This window comes from Canis lupus, chromosome 7, assembly GCF_003254725.2.
Source record: "Canis lupus dingo isolate Sandy chromosome 7, ASM325472v2, whole genome shotgun sequence".
In the NCBI taxonomy this organism is placed as follows: domain Eukaryota; kingdom Metazoa; phylum Chordata; class Mammalia; order Carnivora; family Canidae; genus Canis; species Canis lupus.
This window is the reverse complement of record NC_064249.1, coordinates 12,564,858-12,587,163: the sequence shown is the minus strand read 5'-3', so window position 1 is coordinate 12,587,163 and position 22,306 is coordinate 12,564,858. Positions and strand designations below refer to the sequence as shown.

General features: G+C 35.9%; 1 protein-coding gene across 1 annotated transcript in view; it reads right to left on the bottom strand.

The window, feature by feature from the left end:
- Positions 1 to 20,768, bottom strand: part of KCNK2 (potassium two pore domain channel subfamily K member 2) — a 198,320-nt gene extending 177,552 nt beyond the window's left edge. Inside the window, exon 1 of the mRNA XM_025429928.3 lies at positions 20,404 to 20,768. Coding sequence (XP_025285713.1) covers positions 20,404 to 20,437 — 34 coding nt within the window. The 5' untranslated portion in view covers positions 20,438 to 20,768. The remainder of the gene's footprint in view (positions 1 to 20,403) is intronic.
- Between the last annotated feature and the right edge of the window lie 1,538 nt (positions 20,769 to 22,306).

Genomic DNA, 22,306 nt, shown 5'->3' with positions numbered 1-22,306 from the left:
GGATTGATATATGGAGATAAAAATGAGAAGTGACTCTGGAGCTTGTCTACAGTACCAGAAATGCTGAGTGAATCTTTAGATAGACCTTTCTAGACAATGCTCACAAACTTAAATTTAAAGCATACAGTTTGGACTCCGAAACGGAAGTACACCTTGACATGTACTAATTCCATCACTTTCCACTCTTAAGCAACCATACCTCTCCTGAGGTACCAGCAGCTGTTGGGACCAGCAAGCAAAATATGCCTGGAGGGCATGAATCAGTGCGTTGTGAACCTGATCCACTAGGTCCTGATTTAAACTGAGAGGACAGTACCCTAGGGCAGGGAATTGAAGGAAATAAATCCTGGAGAAGGTTGGCCTTTGAGAGACCCTTAGAATCCTGAAAGGGATGGGTGGGACTGGTGAGTTGCTGGGTCTCTCTCATCTCTAAGATTTGAAGAAGAGATAAACAGAAGATTGAGTTTTTTCTATCCCCAAGATGAGAACACAAGGAGAATGGGCAGCTAGCATGTTTTGAACACCTTCTCATGTCTTAGAAAAGGATTAGCAATCTACCTGTCTCTGTACCACTGAACACACATGGCTACTTTCTACCACTTTGGGTACCTCTCAAGAAAAAGAGAGAAAATACAAATGACCAATATTCTAAATGAAAGCAATTACTATAGATTCTATAAACCTCAAGAAGATTTTAAGGGAAAAAAAAAAAGAAGACTTTAAGGGCATGCTTAAAAAATTACAATGCCAATGAATTTAATAACTTAGATGAAACTGACAGATACATTGAATGACACAAATTACCAAACCTGACATAGGGAAAAACAGACTATCATAATAACAACATCTATATATTATATGTTAACTGTTGAATAATTGCACTAGTAATTAAAGACCTTCCCACAAAGAAAACTCTAGGCTTGTACAATTTCCCAGGTGAAGTCTATTAAACACGTAAAGAAGAAATAATAGAGTATTACACAATTCTTTGAAAAAATAGTTGAGAGGGCAATACTTATGATACATTTTACAAGGTCAGTATAAACTCATATCAAAACCTGGCAATGACATTACAGAAAAGTTTACAGAACTGCACTATGCATGCACCCTCATGCAGCGAGACTGGAAATCCCTAACAAAATCAATGTTAAACTCGTCAATATGTAAATAGTCAACCCATCACAAGCAATTAGAGTTTACCTTATGAATGTGAGATTGACATAAATTTGAAAATTTATCAGCACAATTCACCATATTAAAATAATACAAGATAAAATAAGATTCATAGAGTCATCACAGTAGATATTGAGAAATCATGTAACATAATTCTATACACATTCATAATAAAAAGAAAAAGCCGTTGGCAACTTAGGAATAATAGGTGACTTTCTCAACTGGATAAAAATTCTCTGTGAAACTAACAAACAAGCCAACCCAACATCTAATAGTGTATTTAATGATGAAGCAACAAATGTTTTGCCCTTCCAAGATCAGGAACAAAGTAAGGATGTCCATTTTCACCATTTAATTCAATATTGAACTGGAGTCCTACCATGTGTAACATGGCAAGAAGAATAAATGGCATAAAGAATTGATGGAAGAAGTGAAATAATGTCTATACACAGATGACATCATTACCAGCTTAGCAAATCTTAAGGCATCTAAAAAGCAAAAATATTAGAACAAATAAGTGAATTTATCAAGGTTGTAGAATATAAGGTCAATATACAAAATCAGTTGCATTCTTATATATTAGTGAAGAGTAATTGGAAAGTAAAATTAAGGAAATACTACCATGGATAATAACATGCAAAAAACTCTGGCATACTAAGGGATAAATTTAATGAAAGATTTGCAAGGACTATGCACTAAATACTACAAAATATTGTTGACAGAAATTAAAGACAAAGCAAACTGTGATTTACAGCATGTTCAAGGATTAGAAGATTTAACTTTGCTGACATGCAAATTCTCCTCCAAATCATGTGTACATTCAAGACAAACCAATTCAGAATCTAAGCAGACATTTTGAAGCAATTGACAAGCTAAGGCTAAAAATTTGAAAATACAAAATGGGTTTAAAAGTTGAAAAAAACAATTTTGGAGGACTTAAATGTTTCAAGACTTTTTATAAGGGCTATTGTTATTAAGACAGTGTTATATTGATGTAGATATAACAAAATAGATCAATGGAACAGAATGAAAGTTCAGATATGGATCCATACACATGTACAGAACTGGTTTTCAACAAAGATATTAAAGCATTTCAATGGGGAAAGGGATAGTCTTTTCCAAAAATGGAGCTGGAACATGTGGATATCCATTTATTTATTTATCCAATAAATAAACCATAATGCTTATCTTACCACATACAAAAATTAATTTTATGTGGATTACAGACATAATAGTATAAAATTTAAAATTTTATAAATTTTTATAAATTAATTTTATAAAATTATAAAATTTCTGGGAAAAAAAACACAGGAGAGTCTTCACAAATTTGAAGTAGGCAAAAATTCCCTACACAGTTCACAAAGAGCACTAACCATAAAAAAATGAACAAATAGAAATTCATGAAAATTAAAATTTACCTATCAAAAGATATTGTTACAAAAATGAATAGATGAGCAGTGGAGTAGGAAAAAACATATTTATTTTTGCATGTATCTAAAAAGAACTAGTGTCTAGAATATATAAAGAATTTTTATCAGCAAATCAAAAGCCAGACAATACCAAATGCTAAGGATGCAGAGCAATAGGAACTCTCATTCACTGCTTCTGAGAATGTAAAATGTGCAAGCCATTTTAAAAGGTAGTTTGGCATTTTCATGTAAAGTTAAATAAGCATACACTTATCACAGAAACCAGCAATTCTACTCCTAAGTATTTCTCCAAGTGAACTGAAATCATACAAAAACCTATACACTAATATGTGTCATACTTTTTTAACATCACTAAAGGGGGTATGGAAAAAAGTTGTTGACCTAACTTTGGAAAACAGTGTCTTTACTAGACACTGTAGGTACAAAGACAAGATGAGTTGTCTGAAAATATTAAGTCAAACTGGCAAATTTATTTCTCACAAGGGTATAGTTTAGCAATTCTGAAACTAAGTGTATGCTAGAAGTTGGAAAAATAAGTAAATAAATTGTGATAACAGGAACCAGGTTTCTATGTGTCAGAGAAGTCACAAATAAGCGGGAGGTTGGGGAGGTTTAGAATGAACTCCATGATGCTAGATTATAATCACCAATACCAGTATGAATTCATGTACATTTTAAAGTATATATATATATATACACACACACACACACATATGTAAAGTATACATATATACCTTTTAAAGTATATATGTGTGAAGCATACTTTATATAAAATGTATATATGTATATTTGTGTGCTTATATATTTATAATCCTATCTCATGTCATATGCAAAAAAATGGATAAAGTGTTAGATATAAAAATAATTTTAATATTTTATTAGGACTTCTGGTGAACAGTTGGAAGCTAGTAAAGTAGTATTGTGTGCAGAAGATACCATAAATAAAGACAATAAACAAATTTAGAAAACATATTTGCAATGCAGATGCCAGATAAAGGTTTAAAAGCTATGATTATATGAAGAGAGTTTTAATAATTGACAATAAACAGGCAACAGTCTAAGAAAAATGAGAACAGATATAAATAGGCAGTTCACAGATGAGCAAACCCAAATGGCCAGCAAATACATGTAATTAAAAAAAATTGTCTAATAGGGAAATGGAAAGTGAGCTAACAATAAACTATGACTTTAAACTTACTGGACTGACAAAAATTTTAAATAGTGGTAACGTTGTCAGTGGGGATATGTGGAAAAAGTATTTTCTGCACTGCTGGTGGAGAGGTAAATGGGTACAGCTCCATTAGAAAGTAATCTGGGAACATTGATTAAAATAAAAAATGCATAAGCCTTCTGACCCAGCAATCTCTCTCTGGGGTATATATCCCATAGAAATATAACCCCCCCAAAAAGTAAAGATACGTGAGCCCAGTTGATTTTTTACAGCACTCTTTGGAGTGGCAAAAATGTATACACAAAGAAGTGAATTATGGTAATCCATAAAACACAATATTATTGTTCATATCTGCTAACCCACAGGGATTTCCAAAAGCAATTACTCCATGAAAAAAGGGCCAAGAAAACTTGTATATAATATGATTTCACTTTTGTAGAGTAAACCACAACAAAAATATACACACATGTGTAAACATGTACACGTGTATTTTATACACATATACACATATATTATTCCATGTACATATGTGACAGCAGGTTTGACAGTCACTAGAAGCATTACAGAAGACTACATATAAGACTACACTTGTTAAGAGTAGGTTTATGCTTGCTAATGTTTATATTAATTCAAGTGGTTGGAGTAGGAGAGTCAAATATGAGAGGAAGGAGAAAGAGAAGTAGGGACCAAAAGAAGAAACAAAAAAGCAAATACACACTGAAATGCAATCATTATGATAAACTGATTTACATTAAATTATGTTTGTGTGGATATGCATATTTTCTAACCTATGCGGGCAAGGTACTGTGTATGCTTTTCTGAGCACTTCATATGTACTAATTTACCTAACCCTCAGAACCACCCCAGCTTCAAATTATTATTATCCTCATTTAACAAATGAGGAAACTAAGGCATTAAATAATGTTCCCAAAGTGACATGATTATTTAGCTTCTGGGCTTGGACTTGAACCTAGGTAATGTCACCATAAAGTCTTAGGCTCTCAACCACTAGATGCATTGGCTTGTATGTCTGGGACACATCATTAAGCTAGATAGACAATTGCAATGTAATGTGGATAATATGATTTCACTTTGGTAAAGAATAAACTCCTATAGATATCTGTTTGTTGGAGCAAGAAGAAAGTTGTAGGAGTCTAATCTGTGTGTAAGCTGTTAGTTTATTAGTTCTGATGGGGGTGGGGATGGATACAAGGACGATGATGGGGCAATTCACTCTGCTTTTAGATTATCACTGGAACATACATGATAAGCAGTCAGTCTCTTGGTGAAAAAAATTAATGAATCACTGAGGGTTTTTTTTTCTCATGTAGGGCTCTTTGATATTTAAGTAACATTTGTTCAGTGGGCGTTTTCAGACACGAAAAGCTTTATGAAGGAGGTGGTATCTAGCGCATAGGTAAGATTTTGAGAGGTCAGAGGAATAATATGAGAAAAAGCTTCGGGCAGAAAACCACAAGTCATCTTTAGAACATATATTGATTGCCTCAGGAGCATGAGCTAGCACAAGAATTTTGGTATGGAAACATGCTAATAAACCTGGAAGTCTGCGTAGGTGTATAAAGCCTTGAATGCCAGGACTGGGAGCATATTATTCTCTGTGCAAGTGGACTGGGCACCTGCAACCCTAGGCCTCTTAGCACTATGAACAAGTGCTGTGAGAAGCTGACATGGATGCCATGTGGACGCCTGACACAGCCTCAGCCTGGGCTCCAGCCAGGGGGCCCTTGCCCAAATACTGGCCCCATCCAGGAACTGTTTTATTCCATGCCACTTGTCGCCTCTGATCCACAGAATGCATGGGGTGTCCAGATGAGGCTGTGCCTGAGAAAAGCCCTCACCTCATCAGGCCCCTTGACCTTCCTCAGGTACCTTGCCTCACTGCTACTTTGGCAAAAGCAAAATAAATGTCTCCATCTACAAAGGAGCCACCCCTCCTTTCTCCAGGCCCCTTCCTGGCAACAACTTTACTTCTACCCCAGCTGGATTTTCCTGGCACTGGAGGACTATCCCAGCCGGGGATGCAGATTTGACACTTCTTTTCTGTGTCTTACTGGCAAAAGCATCAAAGGCAGTAGGGTGGAGTGGATGGGAGACAAAACAAAGCAAAACAGAGCATGAGGTAAGACATCAGGTTAACTACCCAGGATCAAGCATGACTGCCCCAACAGCTCAACCTAGCTTTGAGTGACTTCTCTAAATTTTATCAACAGGATAAAAATTGCAGACCAAAAATTGTCTTTAGAAATTTGTTTTGCGCCACTCCCATTGTTAGTGAAAATAGATGTCAAGACAAATCTAGGAATTTGGTGCTCATTAAAAGACATTTGCTGGCTGATGGACTTTAGCTATAATATATGTACACTTAAACATCAAACCTGTTTATAACATGTCCAGGCTCTCTAATGAGGGCACTCAACTATTGTGTACAGTTGCTGTAGAGTTATTTAAAGTAAAATACTGTCATGCCTTTCCATTCTCAAAATGCTTCAATGTTAAAAGAAAATTGTTTTTAATGCTTCAATGTAACTCAATTCAAACTATAAAATAATATTGAAGTGACATACTTATGGCTAGGGGGCAGATATTAAAAGGTGATTCATTAAGGGTCACTGAACTGACAGGTTCAGTTACGCACAGCTGGGTAATATAGCAGGAATTCTCTTTGTCAAAGAGGGGTGCACAGAAGATGTCTTTGTAATAGAGGGCTGGCTGGAGCCCAAAGAGTCCATGCATTTCTAAGAATAAATTTCTTTCCTAACCTAACTGTACCAGGAAAAAAAAAATGCAACAACAGAAAACAAACTAAGCCTTAGAGAAAGCTCCTGGAATGCAAGACTGGTAATGTGAAAGAGATTTACACAGCTGTTTCACAGTAGCCAGAGCTCCATTAAAATGGACTACTCACATTTTAGGGTCACTTCCTTCAGTTTAAAAATCTGTAGGCTGTGGAAAGCCATGTGTACACAACCATACTGTTCATACTTGATATTATGTAACTGGGCTCTTTTTTCTTCATTCTTAGTAATTCTTTTATACTCATGTGACTTTACCCCCATTGATGAAGCCACTTCTAGACTTACAGCCTCTGGGAAGGAAAGAAGAACAAAGAAATAAATCACTGACATTTGAGTTGCCAAAGCCAAAGTCCTTATGTAAACATTAAAGTTGGAAAACTTGCGAGGTATGAAACGCAGGTTTTTTTTGTTTTTTGTTTTTGTTTTTTGTTTTTTTTTTTTCTATTTCAGAGAACATAAAGATTATCTGGGCTGGATAAAGAGAAAAATTGGAGAGAAGATGAGGGATTAAATACTCCTGAATCCTGGGGAAGGGGGCCCTGTATATTCCCTTGATTTTATGCCAAGTCAGGTGGCAGAGATGAAGCACGGCCCCAGACAGGTTTGGGGATCCAAGAGGAACCTGGAACCCTCTTCAGCAGATCTGAGTCTGGTTGTATGTGTTTTTAAAATGCACTATGCTCTGCTGGCCATGGTAGCATTTGAGTAGCAGTGGCTATATAAGATGTCCAGCCAAAAGGGGACTGAGATAGCATGAGAGTCCGCTGTGGACCCAGAATCATAGAAGAGAAAGCCACACACTCCTTGCATCTCCTGAGAGGAGACAGGAGATGCCAGACAGGTCTACCAGACAGACCTGATGAGGCCTGACGTTTAGGACAAGGCAGACACAAGTTGTGAGGACTCAGTAACCACATTCAGCATAGCAAATGCTATCAACGCAGATGTCAAAACATCCAAATCAAAGACTTGGACCCACTGAGAGCACCAAAACCTAGAGGAGAATGTGGGATTTGGGAAGTTCCTGAATTGACAAAAAAGGCAAAATTGACTAAAACATGGAAGAAACCCCAAATTCACCCCAGATTAGATTCCTATCAAGGAATATGTAGAACTGGAACAAAAGTTAAATTCATTTTATAGAAAAATTAAATTATATTTCTTAAGCATTCAGATTGAGAATAGGCTGAGAATCATACACGCTTCATATGACTCTCTCAAGCATAATTTTTTCACTGTCCAGAGACGGTTGGCAATTACTGTAAAGTTAAAAAATATGTTCTTAATATCCCAAATCCAACTATCATCTATCAATGAAAATATATATCCAGTGATTTAAAACCACTTGGATCATTTAAAACTGTTAAAATGATTCAGTCTTCTCATCACTATTGAAATATGTTTGTTTATGCTGGAAAGTTAGAGTCAGGCAGACCATGAGAATTATAAAGGAAATTAAGCAGTAATAGCCTATGTATGACATTTTAAATGGAGGTTCCTTTTTTTTTTTCTTTTTTTAGGTAAGCCCTACACCCAACATGGGGCTCAAACTCACAACCCCTAGATCAAGAATCACATGCTCTACCAACTGAGCTAGCCAGGAACCCCTAATTGGAGAGTCTTTAATCCCAATTCTTTGTCTGAGTGTATGTGGTAAGATCAAAGAATAAAGTATAAAGAAAATTTTTAGAATTCACACATCCAAATGAGTACCTTCCTGAAATAATTACGCTAGAAGACCATTGTGATCTAAAGGTATTGATGCCGAAAATAATTTTGGGAGCCCTCTTCTGAAGTTGGCTTCTAAGACAGTATATGAGCCCTGACAAGAAAATAAGTGCTATCTCTCAATTTGAAGCCATTCAAGAAAAGCAGCCTGAAAGTCTGTGTAAATCACACTTTACCTTTGATTATTAACAATATTTCAAGTTTGATACACTTATTCAATAAATTTGGTCCCAAACATTATTAACAGAGTTCATAGCACAAAACATCCTTAAAGAATGCCACCATTGAAAATATGCCAAACATCACACTTCTGAAAGGCACCAAACGAACTATCAAAGGTGGAAATGGTAGAAAATGCACACTCATTCAACAGGGGAGAAAAAGTTAATACTGTGAACTTTGACCAATAGATCTTCGATGCCTCATATTAAGCAAAATTCTCCCAGATTTTTTTTTCTTAATAAAATGTGTTAGGACCTTGTGGTCTCCTTTTTAAAACAAAACAATAATGTAGTGTCAAAGAAGAAAAGCGTAAGAGAGGCAAACTAGCTGGAGTATTCCCCACACAGAATATCCAAACATACCAAGAAATAGAGAAATGAGAAGAGATGACCCATAACGTCTCTAAAATAAATCTCTTTAACAATCTTCCTGCCCCGTTCCTCAAAAGGATTGTATGTGGCATGTCTGAATGTTGCCTATCTTCGACCTCTGATCCCAACCATCTAGAAGATGAATTGAAGTGTTCCAAATGACAATTGGAAATGTTATTTTACTACCCATGAGCAGACTGAGTTTTTAATATTTAACAAACATGAATTTTTCAGCACTGACCAATCAGAACAGATGCGGCAACAAATGAGCACTATTAACAACTGATATTGCCATCCTGGGCATCTCAACCGAGTCTCCGCCCTGCTCATGGGTATTTCGCAAGCGGAGAGATAGCTCCTTTGTACAAAGAAAGCTTTTTGTTTGTTTGTTTTTTATTTTTTGTTTTTATATGAACTCAGTAAGGAACACAATCTCTACTTGCAACCCATCTTTTGGAAGGTCTGTACTTTGTTGCAAAAAAGGTAAAAACAAACTGAAAGCAGTTTTATGGGTTCGGAAGATTTTAAAAGCAAAGTGATATCACTTCACTAGACAAAATAAGGGCCTCCTAATTTTCTATTATAAATTAAAAACTTACATGGAGTCTAGATTCTGTAGGAGAAAAGTAGGCTACATCCTGTTACTGATGTAGTGGAATGAGGATAAAAGGGCTGGTTTTATCTGATCCTGAGGACATAGGAGATTATAAAGTTACTCCAGAGAGCAACAGATCTTTCTTAGATTCCTTTTCTCATGTTGAAAGAGAATTGAATTCCAGATGCTTCCCAGAGCTAGCCAGCTTCATCTCTTGCTTGCAGCGACCCCTAACTCTCCCTGTCTCTCTCTGATTTTGCTCTGGACTCTTCCAATCCCTGGGCCCCATAGCAGCAACTTCAATCATGTCGCTTCTCTGCATAAAACTTTTCAAGAACTTTCAATCACATTTCTAAGGAAAGCTCAACCCTTAACATGACTACATGTCCCTGAGTGATCAGCCCTGCCTATTTCTCCAACCTCAGCTCTTTCCTACTTAGCCTTCAGTTTCAGCTTACCTATCACTTTTAAAGAGGCCCTCCCTGAAACTCATTAGTTATTTTCTTATCATGATGACCTCAAGGATTTAAACATTTGATGGGTTTCAATTATTACCCTGCTCAAATCATCCATGTTTAGTTAATAAGTAGCCTTTTAAGATTGAGTGTATGTCATGAACCAATGACATAGCCCTATTAGTCCTGAGAGCTTTTTCACTCCATAACAGGACAAAATGTTCCATGTTCATCTTCTACATTTCTTGGCTCACACTTGGAGTCACATTTCTCAAAAATGTCTTGACTTCTTTTACTAGGAAAACGGTATAGGAAGACCACAATATTGGTGCTAAAGATTTTCATTGCTACTGGGTGCTTGGTAATGTTTTTCTGGGTTTTTCCAGTGGAGGTGGTTGGGAAATATACATCTACCTATATCTTACATCATACATAATGTATTACATACCTCTCCTAGTACATATGTTCTTAATCATATAAATACACTTTATATACTATATGTGTTGTATATATGTATGTATTTTAAATACTTTCTGAGTTAATAATGATACTTCCAGTTCAAATTCAGCACTAAAATGTTTTACTTAAAGTATATTTCATCTGTATCTCTTTTTTTTCCATATCAAGAGAATCCTGATTCCCAAGGTCACAGGGAATGATAGAATCAGAATATATTATAATTTTTCATTTGTTTTTCTCATATTGTATGCAGAATCTCAAAATAGCAATATAAATATTACCAATAATATGATTACTGAATACATTGAACAATTTGTTTAACATATACTATCCCCAATATCCATTTATCTTTTGAAAGATTTCTTTATCTTAAAGAGAGAGACTGTGACAGAAAAAGAGCACAAGCAGGAGGGGGCAGAGGGAAAGGGAGAGAGAATCTCAAGCAGACTCTGTGCTGATATGGGGCTCAATCTCACAACCCTGAAATCATGACCTGAGCCAAAATCAAGAGTAGAGGCTCAACTGACTTCGCCATGCAGGTGCTCCCACATATTTTTAATAATTACATTATACATACATTATCAGAGCATGTACTCATTACATATTGTATTCTCTACTCTTCAATCCTTATGTAATTGTGATTCTACAAGTTAACAATACATTTGAGGCTTTCCACAGGTATTCATTGAACAAATAGATAAAGTGCTTTATTTTTTAAAAGAAATGTTTCCAAGTGTGAACTTACAAGACAATCAGTTCTGTAAGGGAGCCCCAGTTTACTGATTTTAAGAATTCACCACTGGATCTAAACCTCTGCCCTATACCCTTTAGATCTTTTCATGAGTTGCTTATATTTGACTAGTTTGGGCAAAACCCCTCCAGTTTCATCTGACATTCTCAAATAGGCCTGCCATGCTTTTCAGGAATTATTGTCTACTATTTTGAATTTCTTTTGTTTGCAAAACCATCAGATGACTTATTGCTCTTCTCTGCTTCTTCTTGCGCAGACTTTTAAAAAAGATTTTATTTATTTAATTGTGTGAGAGAGAGGGAAAGGGAGAGGAGGAGGGAGAGGGAGAGAGAGAGAGAGAGAGAGAGCGAGCACAATGTGGGAGGGGAAAGGGGCAGAGGGAGAGGGACAAGCAGACTCCACACTGAGCAGGGAGACCAATGTGGGGCTCAATTCCATTACCCTGAGATGATGACTTGAGCTGAAATCAAGAGTGGGATGATTAAACAACTGAGCCACCAAGGCGTTCCCACAGATCTCTTTAAAAAAAAAACCTTTATATATCTGGTACCTACCAGAAACATTAAACAAACAAGAATGATCCCATAAGTAAACTTATATAATTATCATGTGTGCTATAAAGGAAAAGTACATTATGCTGTGAAATAAGTACTTTTAATATTTTGTTTTTTCTTGCACTTTTTCCTGTCTGGAAGGGCTTTTCTTCTTGTTCCATCTACTCAAAAGTTTAGAGTTCCATAGCAATAACAAACCCATTTCCTCCTCTTCCTGGGATCCTAGGCACATTACCTAAGAAGGAGTAGGTTGTTCTGTTTGTTCCCTCAAGAACAAGGAGGATTAGCCTCCTTGAATATTTCTAAAAAGACTATGGAATATGAAAATCAAATTTCTATTATAACTGTGTCCCATGAGTCCTAAGTATACATTATTCCCAGGCTTGGAGCACCACACCCCATATACACAAAAGTCTTATTCTACCTTGGGCAAACAGCTTCATTTCTAGTACTCACTATTGGCCAATGCTTTTATCAAACTATTTATTTCAGAAAGCTAGACTGTATTGTCTTTGTGCCTCTAGAACCTCAGCCCATCCATCATTTTATTAAATTGATCTCTCTTTCTGGCTCCCTACTATGAACATAAAAATTGAGCTAAATTTTCTGGCAATTAAAACATAAATTTTTCTATCAGATAATTCATCTGTCTTTCTCTTTCCTTTCTATGATGGCTGAACATCTGAAACACTAGTATAACTTTCAGTGTTTCACTTTGCTTTTACTTCACCACCTCAATATCCTTACCACTACTCACTTTCTCAGTCCCTCAATCAGCCTTCTGGCTGCCAGCACACCACTGAAGTTACTCTCCTAATTACCAAATCCAAAGAACATATTTTAACTTTTTTTGGGGGGGAGGGGGTGTCTTTATATTTACATCACCTATGGCATTTGATATAGTTGACCATTCTCTTAAAAGTCCCTCTTTTGGCTCCACACACCATTTTTTCCTAGATTACCACCTATAGTGTGGCTCATTCTCAGCTTCCTTTCTGGCTCTACTTTCTCCATCTGCCCATTACAAATTGATGCCACCCACTTAGAAATGGCCAGCCCCTTCTCAACACATTTACCTCTCCACATCTTTCTCAGCTTCATCTATGGTTTTAGCTGACAATTGTGAATTTTTATCTCCAACTCAAGAGTCAAATTTCAAATGACCTAATTGACATCTTCCACCTCTTGGACTTCTGACACCTCAAACTCAAGATAGTCTGCATTTTGCTTTCTTTTTCTTAGTATATCCATTTAGTTCATTTAATAAGTATTTATTAAGCTCTATTACGTACCAAGATTGTTCTAGGCACAACAATGTATTAAAGGGCAAAAAAATCTGCACCTGTGGAGCATTCAGTTTAGTTACGAAGATTATATTCTAATGAGGAATTTCCATTACAGTCTTGTTGAGACATTCTACATAAGTACATATTCTATTGCTTTATTCTTTTTTTCACAACTATACAACAATGTGCCCACACAACAATTTCCTTCACCACATCCATAATAATGGACATTTACATTATTTCCAATGTTTTGATATTAAGAAATGTTGCAGTAAATCCCCTTGGATGTCTGACATCATCCATCTACGTATCTATAGAATGAACTAGAAGCAGAATTTTTAGGTCTGGGATTATGTACATCAATAATATTCATATGCATTCAAAAATGTTTTCTGTAGAGTTTGAATCAGTTTTAACTGCCACCAGTAATTTATAAAAACATCTGTTTTCCCACACCTTTGATAATATAGATATCAAATATTTCCCATATGATCTCCCAAATGTTTTTCCCTTCTTTTCCTACATGTGAAATTGAACTTCATTTTATGTTTGGAAATCATTTATATTTACTTTATACTTTCTTTCCTGTGTATGTGTTTGGCCGTTTTCTACTTGGTTGTTAGGCATATTCATGTTGGTTTTGTAGGCTTTCTATACACATATCTGTATATGCATATACAATCTCTTTGTCCATGAGATAACATATATCTATATACTAGCAATGAAAAGTAGAAACAAAAAAAAAGAAAAGTAGAAACAGAAATTTTTAAAAGTATCATTTATAAGAACTCCAAAAAAATGAAATATGCAAGTATAAATCTAACAAAAAATATGCAGAGTCTATATGAGGAAAACTATAAAACTGAGGATAAATATGAAGTGGAACTAAACAAATGGATTGGATGGCTCAAATATTAGAAAGATGTCAACTATTCCCAAATTTAGATTTAACACTTATCCCAATCAAAATCCCAGCAGGATTTTTATAGATATTATCCCCCTGATTTTAAATTTTATATAGAAAAGCAAAGGATGTAGAAAAATAACTTCAAGGAAGAACATTTTTAAAGAAACTCACACTACATGATTTCATGACCTACTATGAAATTATACTAATCAAGACAGTATGGCATTAGTGAAAGTATACTTACATAAACTAACGGAAACAAATAGAGAGTCCAGAAATTAACTTACAAAAATGTAGGGAACTGACTGTTAATACAAGTACAAATGCAATTCTATGGATAAAAGATAGTCTTTTCCATGAATGGTGCTGAAACAATTGGACATTCACATGCAAAATATACATACTTCCACACATATCTCTTACTTTGTAAAAAATATTAAAGTGAGTCATGGGCCTAAATGTATAACATAAAATTACAATCTTCTGAAAAAAGCAAACACAAAAGAAAATGTTCATGAGTTGGGTTAGAAAAAGCATCATTAGATACAACACTAAAAACTTGATACATAAGAGGAAAAAAATGGATCAGTTGTATTTCGTCATAACTCAAACCTTTTGCTCTAGAATACATGGTTAAAACAATGAAAAGCAGAGTATGGAAAATATCTTCAAATCATGAATCTACCAAAGGATTCATACCCATAATTTTAAAAACTCTCAAAACCAAAAATAAGAAAACAAATGTCCAGTTAAAACCGGACAAAAGATTTGAACACGTCTCACCATACAGGATACTCAGATCACAAACAAGCACATGAAAAGATGTTCAACGTCTCAAGCCATAATGAGATGCCATCGCCCACTTATTAGAATGGTTAAGAGATGAAAGCAGATGAACAAATAAATGGACAGCACCAAATGCCGACAGGGAGACAGAGTAATCTCATACGTTGCTGGTAGGAGTGCAAAATGGTAAAGTCACTCTGAAGATTCACATTTACCATATGATCTGCAATCCCACACTTAGGTATTCACTCACCCTCGAGAAATGAAAACTTATATTCACACAAAAACCTATGTTTAAAGCAAATTGTACACGAGAGAAACATTGTTCAGAATCACCCAAAACTGGAAATGGCCTGAGTGTTCTTCACTGATTGAATCAATCAGCAAACTCTGGTACAATAAAACATTGCTCAGCAATATAGGAAAAGCAAAGTCCTGCTAGGCATGACAACAGGGATGAATCATAAATGCATTCTGCTAAGTGAAAGAAACCAGACTCAAAAGGTTGCAAGCTGTTTGGTTTTACTTATATGACATTCTAGAAGAAGCCGAACTATGAAAACAAAAAACAGATACGTAGTCCCAGGACCTAGACGTGGCAGGAGAGAATGTTTCAGGGGTGAAAGAACTGTTCTTTATCTTGATTATGGTGGTGGTGGTTAAAAGACTATACATTTGTCAAAACTCACAGAACTACGCACACAAAAAATAGTGACTTTTACTTTATGTGGGTTTTTAAATGACTTAAAGAGTATATACAAAACAAAAATCTGTTTTCAGTGAGCAGATGATCTCACCCTGAAGGAGTAAGAATCCTACACCTTTCTCAAAATAAAACAAAGCTTAAGAACATGAAGGAAAAGAAGCAAGAACTTTTTCAGGACTGCACTACTCAGAACTCTAAGTTACCAAGGTGTGAAAAGAAATTGGTGGCTTTTGCACACGATCGTTCTACTCATCTTGGCCTCTCACCTCAGGTTTCAAAAGGAGGAAAACAGCATGAGAGAAACAAAACACTTTGGCATCATACTATGTAATGACCTGTAATCACACTTCTGTTAGCTCTGCTGGACTTACTCGAGCTCAGAGGCCATTTCTCTCGCAGGGGGAAGGAGCAGTCAGGATAATACTGGCCGAGCAATGCTCATGCAGAACAAGGGCTTCTCGAAGCTTCATTCTATTCAGTTCGAATGCATCAAAGCCCTCTATTCCACTATTTCTTCTTTAAGCCTACATTTTCATGAAATAACCGCCAACCAAAACTATTGCACAGCACAACGTAGCAATGTTAACCTTTCCAATGAAAAGAAAAGGAGGAACTGGGCTAAAAGAATCTCGCACAGACAGAGCTACTAATATGAAAAAAAAGCAACATGTTGCATTTCAAAATCACCTAGTGGTTAACTGTGTGAGATAGCTGGACTCTGCTGCTGTATAGTTTTCGGTTTTTCTCTTGCACCTATAAATTGTGGCTCCTGCTGGCTAAAATCTTCAGTCATACCAAGGAAGACTTCTGATTACTAGACTCAAGTCAACAGATATAACTATGCCCTAAGTCTCAGAATCTATGCCTATAAGATGTAGTTTACCAGCCTTTGAGGAGCTATGGAGCAGAGTTTTACCTGACATTGTCACCTCATTAACCGGTATATATATTTTTTATTTAGATAACATATTTAATAGATATGTTTATTAAATAAAAAATATTTAACTTATAATATCTGTAATATAAATCAAATCATATAAAATGTATAAAATCCAACTGTCCCAATCCGTATCATTTCAGCCAAGGAAGGTTGCCAAGATCACAACTGTGGCCTTGCCTCCTTTGTAAAATAAAAAATTTACATGAGTAAATATGAATACTTCTGCTTTCTTGAAGTGCCTGGGATATACTGGTAGTGGAGAGGACAGAACTGAAGATGCTCCGGTTTTTCTGCACACCTGACTGAGGTTGAACCTAGTTGCACTAGGTCTGCTCAGTGTGCGTACCTGGTTGATTGGGTCTCTGCGGAAGGCGCAATTCAAGGTAAGTGATAATTACTGCCTAAGCTTAAGGCTCCCATTAAAGCATCAAAGAAGCAGATGAATCATATATTTCTGGATAAAAATCAGAGATTGCCATAAAACCATTAGACAAATTATACTAGATGCAAAGTCTCATTTCTCCGTATTGAACCTTCTCCTTAGACTATTCCACTTCATTCTGCTTTATTATTCATATTATACATCAAATGAAGTAAGTGTAGCATCCCTCTCTACTTTAAGGGTGAGAACAAATGAAATAATATATGTGGAAATGTTTTGAAAAGAAAATGACAGGACATAGACGCAGGATAGTATTTTCTTTAATAGCCATTACTGACGCTCTCCCAAATACATAGCAACTTTCCACATAGTGAATCTGACAGCTAGATTGTTATTTCCTATCTATGATGTGGAAACATTGCTTAAGCCCCTTTTAAAAAAAAGATTTTATTTATTCATGAGAGACACACACACAAACACAGAGAAAGAGAGAGAGAGAGAGGCAGAGACACAGGTTGAGGGAGAAGCAGGCTCCATGCAGGGAACCTGATGTGGGACTCGATCCTAGGACCATGGGATCAAGCCCTGGGCTGAAGGCAGGCGCTAAATCACTGAGTCACCCAGGGATTCCCCCATGCTTAAGCCCTTTTAAGCAGTAGTATAAGAATGATGGTTCTGCCAAGTGCTTTGCACCTGTGACAAATGAACACAATAAACCAAATCATCAAAATCCACTGTCCATATAAAACTTTGATTTTTGTAGGCACTGTAGAAAGATGTCATAGAAAATATATTGAAGATGAACATTGCCAGTCCTTAAACTCTCAAAAAACCATTTCTGCTGAGAATAATTTTGCTGATTACAGTGGGTTTCCTAAGAATGATTAGACACAGGATGGAAGGGAAAATTAGTGATAGCCAATCCAGTGTATCCACTGTCTTAGTCCTTGAGGACTCTAGACAGTCAACCAAATTGATTTTACCGCCTAAAACATCTAAATCATCTAAAAAAAACTTCATTATTTTCAATTCATACATTCTGATTGTCTTACTCATTCTTTCAATGCACTTGTAGTGGCTTTGCTTAACAATTTTCTTATATTAGTAGCCCCCTAAGTGAAAAATAGATATTTCTATTGGGTCATATCTTTGAGTAGCATCTAGCACAACCAAGGGATTTAGATTGTTTTAAACAACTAGAATGACTAGACCCACCAAATCAGAAAGGCCCCTAAAGCTCATGCAGTTTAGCCATCCTATTGTATTCTTACTATAGGCCAAGCCATGGCACAAATTGTCTCATTTAATCTTTAGAGTAGTAATTTTAAGGAGGAAGAATTGTTAACTTCAAATTATATATGAAGAATCAGAAACTTAAAGTTTAAGTATTTTCTCAAGGTCACATAGTTTATATATACAGGGTCTGGAATTCTAAGAAACATTTGTCTGACTCCAAATAACTTGCTCTGCCCTCTGTTTTGAATCCCCTTGTCTATATCATATCACCAGTGGCAGGGAGCTCGTTCCTCTTGGTACCGCAAACTTTGAACAGTTCTGGCTATAGATCTTTCTGATGTCCAACAACTAACTAGAAAAAAATTATAACACGTCATAAAAATTCAGGTTATCGTTTGTCATCAGTAACTACATCCTGATCCTTCTGGAGGGTGGAGGGGTTCTAAGCTGACATTTTCCCTTTGAAGATAATCCTCAAAATCCTAATCATTCTACCATACATTACTGACTTGGCTTTCTTTAAATAATCCAATGCTTTAGGACTTCTCTAATGTCACATCATTTCTTGATTGAGGTCCCAGAATTCTACATAATAAATCCAGATGATTTTACCCTGAAAAAGTGTTTATGCAGATGATATCAACAAATCTTCTAATTCTTAAGAGAACTTCCAAATGATTCCTGTAAAATATCTTATTCTAATTAGAATTATATCCTGACAGATCTGCCTGTATAAATTATATGTAAAATATACCTCTAAGTAGGAGACAGAACTAAACTATTAATGGGATAATTTAAGCTCATCCAAATGTTATATATGATTACCCCAAAGTATTTTACCTTGATGATAATTGTTGCTTAGTTACAGTTCCTGTCAGCTCCTACCCAAACGATCCGACCACCACTTCTGCTAAGATGTGATAAAATCACCTGTATGGCATTCTTGCTACTTGTTATAGCAGAGGGACACGTGTTCAGTTTAACAAGTATCTATGGCAAGTGATCTAGAACAAAATTAGAGACCTAGAACAGTGTTATCTGGCATCCTAGGAGATAGAAATGGCAGCTCTAATAAATCTTCCTTACCTCTCTAGCTCTTTTCCATTCAGTGCCTTTCTCTGTGTTTTCTGCTTCTCTTCTGTCACTCAGGAACTTGGTTTGACTCCAAGAGTCTCTTCATCCACTTGCCTTTCAGCTTATTTTCATGCTCTTTACACCTAAAAACTGATCTTCCCCATTCGAGGGTTTGGCCAATGTCTTGGCTTACCCAACAGTCTTCAGCAGAGGGGCCTCCAAAATAGCTAATTGCAATTTCCAATGCTACAAATTAACACCTGGAAATTACACTCTAATTGGAAATCGGCTGATATTTTATATACTGAAGTAAGTGCTCCAAAAACTTTATATCCCTTCAAATAAACAATGAGTAGAACAAATACGTATATTTAAAAAGAAAAATAGCCAGGAATAGAAATCGGTTAGAAATCTGATTTTTAAAGAAATTCCTTATTGAAAACAGTAAGGCAATGTAACCTCATTATTGTGCAGTTCCTATTAAACAGAATTCAATCACATTCATGGATAAGTTAATAAAATAGAATCCTGATATGAAATGATTACTGTACAATCAAGCCATTTGTCCTATTACCCAACACCAGCATATATATTCCACATTAAAAAACTATCTATTAAGTATGTACTTTGCCAGGCACTAAAGATGGACTCAGCTATATTTAATATATGCATAGGGTTATGCTGTTGATGAACTTGATCCACACTTTCAAGATCACAACCCTATTCCTATGAAGTGAGAAATCTTACATAGAGACATCTAAACAATTTTTCAAACAAAGCAACTAATCAAATAAATAAGGAAATGTAAAAGATAAAGAAGTGTCTGAGTTCCCAAGTTTTAGTGTAAACTGTCATAGCTTTTCTTCCCCATTTCCAAGATTCTGAGCCATCTCTTCCCTAGTTAATAAATAAGATTCACTGAGGAAACAACTAAAATTCTAAGTAAATTGCAAATAATATGTATCAATCTATATATGGAAAAACTGATTACAAGATTAACCATAACATTGAAACCAAAGCAAAGATAGTTTAAATGACCAGAGTCCAAACGTAATGGAATGTGTAGATACTTCTGTTCATCAACTTTGCATTGCCAGAATTAATACATCACACAATAAAAGCCTGCTATAACATGTCTATTATATAAAACATGCCCACATGAACGTGCAATTTATTTCAGTGTTGCAAGGTCATGGAAAAAATTCCAGTAACTAACCCTCTGTTGGAACCACCCAATGAGTTTAATTATAGACTTGTCTATGAAGACTCCCTATATCAAATACTTGCTTGGAAAATCTACTCTACATACTCCAGAAATTTTGAAAACAAATGAGATACTTGATTATTGCTAAGATACTTACAGTAGAAGTTCCTTTTTGCTTGTGGGTTCATCATTTGGGGATGTTTTCATCAGGAGTCATCATGCTTTTGATCTTTAATGCCGTTCTTCCACCAAGGTTTCTTGTCCGTAATTTCCAAAACAGAGTCACTTGTACTAACAAGCCATCGTCCCATACTGTTTCCTTTCTTGTGTGAATGTTACCCTGTAGATCAATTTCCTGTCCAAAAACACTCAAAAATGAACAAACGCTGCTGTACGCAAGTGAAATGTGCTACTCAGATACTCTGTTTTAGCAGTTTGGTTCAGAAATTCCCTGATTGAAATGAGGAACTATATCCCAGTTGTTCCAGGGAGCTTAAAAGACAGACGTTTCTTCCTCATGAAGGAGCATATTAAAATTGCCAGCGTCATTCATTCTCACTAGTTTGTGGCTTGAGTACTATTGCACATGAAGCATCCATGTACTGTGTGCCTCCTGAAGACCCTCCCAATTGCCACGGTAACAATATCCCAACTAAATTTTAAAATCAGGCTTAGTATGCTTTGAAGTACATAATGTTTTCCATTCCTGAAAGGACAAAGAGATCTACATTGTCAAAGTTTATTTTTAAGCTCATGTGCTTGCTAAGTGCAGTGGCAAACAGGCTTTCCGTGCCTGTAGGACCATTGCTGGAACCTATTAATGCGAACAGATGAATCGTTGGCTTGCTTCCACATAAGCTTTTCTTTCTTTCTTTCTTTTTAACCTTATCTAAGTAGCATTGATTATAATTTTTTTTTAAATCGAGAATGCTATCAGTTTTCTGAGCTTGCTTGTTTTAATTTTGTCGGTACAGAAGCCATGGAAGAAAGGCAAATAAGAGGGAGGAAGGTTTCAAATAGCTTTTTCTGAGATAAGAAAGTTAGTAATTGGAGGTAGATTCTGTTTCCGGAAGAAGTCTGAGGGACATTTGGAGACAGTAAAAATGACATTTTTTTTTTTAAATAAAGGAACCAAAGATAAAGAATGAAAGCGGTAAATAATGAAAAGGTGATAGAAAGAAGAGAGGATGTAAGGAGGAGGAGAAAGAGAAAGAGAGAGAGTGATGCCTTGACTATTAGCAACAATTCTTCATGTATTTTCTTATTGTTGGGAAAGCAAATTGCTCTGGTTTGTATAACCCCCTACCAGTCTGCTCAACCCACCAAAATTAGCCCACATGTCATCTAATACCAGACTAAGACTTGTGGAAACACATTATTGCTCTATTAAAGCCATAACAAAATACAGCTGAGCAGTGAACATTAGGTGGTAGGGTGACCCTGAGGTAATACAATCCGTATTATGGAATTTCTAGCCCAAATTTTAACCATCTGGTTTTGATATGATAACAAATGTGATAATGTACATTAAATACCAGTATTCAAGTAACATAATCCTTCCCTCTGACTAAAACAATGAATGCTTTTCAAATCGTTTGAGAGGGAGAGAGTAGAGACACAGACACTTATCCTTGTGCACAGGCCAACAACGACCCTCCCGTGCACAAACACACATGTGCATGCGTGCAATAAGCATAAGCTGTCAGTTGGCTTTCCAGAAATAAGAGTGAGTTTTTGCCCCTCCTATCCTCTTTTCAGGAACCCCTTTGCACAACTGCTCTAAATTGCAGGAGACTTGGCTGAGATTGAGAGGAAGGGAAGGGAAATGCGAAAAATAATAATGCTAATTGAACCAGACAGAGATGGGAAACTTGACCTTTGCTTCATCAGTACCATTTCATGCCATCATCAGATCAAGTACCCAGCCAGCCACTAGCAACTTGAACATCAGATTATCCTTATCCTGTTTTAACTTCATGAGAAAGTGTTTCTGTATTTCAAATCCAGATTTTACCATATTATTAGATGTCCAATAATTTGTGTTTTAAATGTTGCAGGAG